The sequence below is a fragment of the Thamnophis sirtalis genome, unplaced genomic scaffold (assembly GCF_051295495.1).
Source record: "Thamnophis sirtalis isolate CommonGarterSnake01/CBP01778 unplaced genomic scaffold, rThaSir2_p1.2 scaffold_9, whole genome shotgun sequence".
Lineage (NCBI taxonomy): Eukaryota > Metazoa > Chordata > Lepidosauria > Squamata > Natricidae > Thamnophis > Thamnophis sirtalis.
In genome coordinates this window covers 5,258,465-5,263,457 of record NW_028261389.1, presented here as the reverse complement: position 1 = coordinate 5,263,457, position 4,993 = coordinate 5,258,465, and the positions used below count along the sequence as shown (strand labels likewise).

Here is a 4,993-nt window from a genome sequence, read left to right as displayed (position 1 = left end):
GATTACGAAATAAGGCAGGAAGTACTTTCACTGGTGAAAGTGAAATGCTGGAAATGTAATCAGACCCCAGGCATTGTATGAAAGCAAAGTAATATCAGAGGAAAATCCACACGTGGTTGGAAAAGATGACTAAACAACATATCCACCTGAAATCAGAAATATTTCTGTTGAACATAATGCAGGAGGGTTATGACAAAGGGACCACATATTTAGTTTTGCATGTATGGACAGCAGCGAGGATAGTATTTGCAAAATATTGGAAAAACGAGAACACCCCATCAGAGGAAGATATAATTCAGAAAATCTTAGATTGTGCCGAAATGGACACACTGACTTTAAAAACAAAGGATACTCTGTTTCCCTTAAAATAAGACATTCCCAGATAATAAGCCCAATTGGGCTTTTGAGCGCATGCGCTAAAATAAGCCCTCCCCAAAATAAGCCCTCCCCAAAAATATTGCAACGCAGCAGCAGCCATGAGGTGACCACGCTTGTTGCCTCCTGCAGCTCAAAAATAATAATAAGACCTCCCCGAAAATAAGGCCAAGCGGTTATTTCAAGAGTCAAAAGAAAATAAAACCCTGTCTTATTTTCAGGGAAACACAGTGTATGTATATGTGCGTATGTAGATATAATTTTTATCTACCCTACTTCTGTAAACGATATATCTTGACAATGCAATGTTTTCAAAATACTTATGAATAATATAATGAAAAAAGAAGAAAGAAGAAAAAGAAATAAGGCAAGAAAGTATATTTAAGAATTATTTGTATATAATTAATTCCAGCTTTTCTTAGGAGCTTGGCTTTAAGATTTCTCTTGCCCACGTTGGCAAGGTCCTACTTCCATCCTTCCCCAAAGAAGCAAACTCAGGGTGGCCAGAATCCCCAAATTTCAAGCTGAAGCAATGTGCATTCTCTACTCCAGGACAGTTTAAAGCGGGCTTCCCAAAAGGCTCAGTCAGGGCCCTCAATTTCCAGAATTCCCAGAAAGTGCCCCCAAATGCAGCCCATTCCTCGGCTGACTCATGGTGGGTCTTGAAACAGATTCAGGGTATTTGATTCGGTCTTGTGTGAAAGCTTCATCAGGCTTGTCCTTTGTTATTCCTAGCTTGTAAACATGACTGCACTAACCAGCATGGAGAAGGAAAACAGTTATTACCTTCAACTTGAAGAGAGCCAGGCTGTTTTCAAGGATTATCTCTGGAAATATGCTGATCCTTTCAACAAGGGACACTTGGCACCAGTCAGCCATCAACCGGATCAAGATAGCAAAGATGCAACCTTCACCCTAACCAACATTGTGCCCCAGTTTAAGAACCTCAATGATGGAAAATGGAATGACTATGAAAAAAGGGTGGCAAAATTTGCTCAGCAGTGCGAGGAAACGTATGTCATTGTGGGTGCTGTACCTGGGAATACTCAGCTCAATGAAAGAGTGAATATACCCAGTCATATGTGGGCTGCGGTTTGCTGTGTGTGTTCAGATCAAAGTAAAAAATCCTGGGCAGTCATTGCTGAAAATAACCAGAATAAAGTAGACCGCCTTAGCCTTAAGGACCTGGAAACTAAACTTAGTGGCAAATACGGGAAGGGAAAAATTGATCTTTTCAAAGGCAATTGCTATCGATAAGATTAATAATCAATAAGGTCATTCTCTGTCTGCAAAACAGAGTTCACAGACAACCCCCCCCCCCAAAAAAGCAAAGTGTATCCGTAGCGGCTTAGTTCTTCAACATATGGAATGAATGCAGTTATTATAATTCTAGATTGAGCTGTATCTTTCTTTTTTCTTTTTGCTCAATCTTGTGAAAATTCAGGCTGTTTGATTGGTTTCTGGTAAGGGAGCAAACAGAGAAAATAAAATCATCCAATAATGAGATGAAGGGTGCAATGATGACTCAGCTAAAACGAAACTGCACCGAGAAGGAAGAGTTTTCAGTCAATTGCACAGTGCGGGTGGGAAGAAGGTCCTGAGAAATCAAATTTCATGTCACACTAAATAGGGCTTCGATTTGACACAGGCCGTTCTCAGCTTACAACCATTTAACGACTGTTTGAAATTACAACAAAATGACTTACATTAACCTACATTTGACTGTTTGCAGTCTCCTGTGGTCACATGATCAAAATGTGGCTGCTTGGCCTGTATTTATGATGGTAACAGTCTCCCAAAGGTTGTGAAAATTGGGTGTGACCCACTTCAACCAGAACATCGCTTAGTGACAGAGTTCCAGTTCCAATCCCAAAGATTGGCCTTGTACTCCATCTCTCAGGCTGGGGGTGTGTGAAATTATACGCCCCTCAGACAGGGTTCGCAATTTGGGAATCCTCCTGGACCCGCAGCTGGCTTGAGAACATCATCTGTCGGCTGTGGCCAGGGGGGCATTTGCCCAGGTTCACCTGGTGCACCAATTGCGACCCTACCTGGATCGGGAGGCCCTTAGAACAGTCACTCACACCCTTGTGACCTCAAGACTGGACTACTGTAACACGCTCTACATGGGGCTGCCCTTGAAGAGTATTCGGACACTTCAGCTTGTCCAGAATGCAGTGGCGCGAGTGATTGTGGGTGCACCTCGGAACACCAATATTATACCTATCCTCCGCGAGCTGCACTGGCTGCCTGTTGGTCTCCGGACTCACTTCAAGGTGCTAGTCATTACTTTTAAAGCCCTACATGGTATCGGACCTGGGTACTTGAGAGACCGCCTCTTGCCGATTACCTCCCTACGACCAATTAGATCCCACAGATTAGGCCTCCTCCGAATTCCATCTGCTAGCCAGTGCCGACTAGCAACTCCCTGGGGAAGGGCCTTCTCTGTGGCTGCTCCGGCCCTTTGGAACGATCTCCCCGTGGAGATCCGGACCCTCACCACCCTTCCGGCTTTCTGCAAAGCCACTAAGACCTGGCTGTTTCGGCAGGTCTGGGGCTGATGAGTTCCCAGCCCCACTTGAATTATTGTGACTGTTGTTGTGTTTTAATTTGCTTGTCTTTTTGTTTTCTTGTGTGTACTCCCCTTCCCCTCTGTTTTGTTAGCCACCCTGAGACCCTCGGGAATAGGGCGGCATACAAATTGAATAAACAAACAAACATACAATTGTGGTCGAAAGTCGATGCCTTTCTGTATGTAACTGCTTGAATGCTCTCTCTATTGCTTTCTTAGTTCTTGCAATAAACTTGCTTATCAAAGATCTGTGTCGCTTTCAGTATAATCAATCTAGAAAAATTTGACCATTCCATTTTGCATAATATTATCAATCGATCAATCAATCAAACAATCAATCAATGGTATATTTAGGGAAGGAACAGGGAAAAAGCACATTGCTAATAGTTCCAGGCTTTTAAATTGTGATTAAATCTGCTCAAGCCAGGTGTTCTTTGTGGGGAGGGCCATGTTTTTATCAATCAATCAATCAATCAATCAATCAATCAATCAATCAAGGGTTTGTGCATGGGAAGCAGCAGGGAGAAGGCATATTGCTAAAGAGTTCTAGTCCTCCTCCTATTTTGGTCTTGATTGATTGAGTGATTAAATGCCATTAAGCTGGTGTCAAATATTACTGAACAAAGAGGTGAATGATGGAGAAGTCATCTAGATACAATAATCCTGAATTCTTCAGTTCTTCACTTAGAAACTCTGGATTCAACATGGATTAATTCTAAATAAGTGTGCATAGAATTCTGGCTTTAATACATTTCCCATTCTAAATTAAATTCAACTTTCCACACTTGTCACTAAAAAAGCAGAATATAAATTGCGTCTATTGCTTTACCCTGGTCAGGGTTTGTGGTCCAAATGTTTCCAGATTACAGGACAATTTTTTTCTGAAACCGAATTGCTGGTTAGAGAGCATATTGTTTGTCTCTGGATTGGTTTAGAATGGGATTCCATAACTTTACAGGTGATGAAGCACAAGGAGATTGGCCTGTAATTTTCTACTAATCTAGGGTCCCCTTTTTAGGGTCATAGAAAGTCCTCCCAACCTTGCTCAGAAGATAAAATGGTAACTGTGTTCTGTGGAAGTGGATCTATCGTGTCCAGAAAGAGAGATAAAAGCAAGCTGAATGATGGGGGGAAATCCTCCAGGTCTCCCCCAGGAGAATGGATATTGGATGATGGGGCATTAGAGCGTCCAGGTTTTGTGTAGGCTTCTGCTATTCTCTTAAGACCCCAGACATCATCCATATAAGGCAGTTTTCAATATGACATTTCCTTCTTGTGAAATCTGGGAACCAGTGGTGGGTTTCAATTTTTTTTAGAGCCTCTTCTGTAGGTGTGGTCTGCTTTGTGGGAGTGGCTTGCCATCCATGTGACCTGGTGGGAGTGGCTTGCCATCCGTGTGACCCGGTGGGAGTGGCTTGCCAGGCATGTGACTGGGTGGGCGTGGCCAACTTGTAAATTGTGGTGAAACTCACTTAACAACGCTCTTGCTTAGCAACCAAAATGTTGGCTCAGAAACTCTGGCATTTGAAGCACGCAAGTCTTAAAGCTGTCAAGTTACAAGACCCTTGCACCCCTAACCCTTTAGAGAAAAAAAACCCAGGGGTGTTCAAACTTGACAGCTTTAAGACTTGTGGACTTCAACTCCCAGAATTCCTCCTCCAGTCATGTTGGCTCAGTAACTCTGGCACTGAAGTGTGCAAGTCTTAAAGCTGTCACGTTACAAGACCCTTGCACCCCTAACCCTTTAGAAAAAAACCCCAGTGGTGTTCAAACTTGACAGCTTTAAGACTTGTGGACTTCAACTCCCAGAATTCCTCCTCTCGCTCTTCATCTTGATGATGTGCGGACGGGCAGGGGGAGGGAGCTGGAAACAGTTCTAAATGGCACTGTAGATTTGTGGAACCTCTTCTATGGAAGAGGTTAGAACAGGCAGGAACTCACCTCTGCTGGGAACCTTGTTAATGATGGTTAATGTGGGCAATGAGGTTTATGCACTGAATCATCTTGCAAACAGTGTTTCTAAAGAAAAGCTCAGCCTTTTGTCAT

General features: G+C 43.0%; 1 protein-coding gene across 1 annotated transcript in view; it reads left to right on the top strand.

Annotated features, from left to right (window-relative positions):
• LOC148044014 (endonuclease domain-containing 1 protein-like) overlaps window positions 1-1,632 on the top strand; it is a 76,964-nt gene extending 75,332 nt beyond the window's left edge. Inside the window, exon 6 of the mRNA XM_087722522.1 lies at window positions 1,111-1,632. Within this exon, the coding sequence (XP_087578648.1) occupies window positions 1,111-1,632 (522 nt within the window). The remainder of the gene's footprint in view (window positions 1-1,110) is intronic.
• Window positions 1,633-4,993: the final 3,361 nt, after the last annotated feature.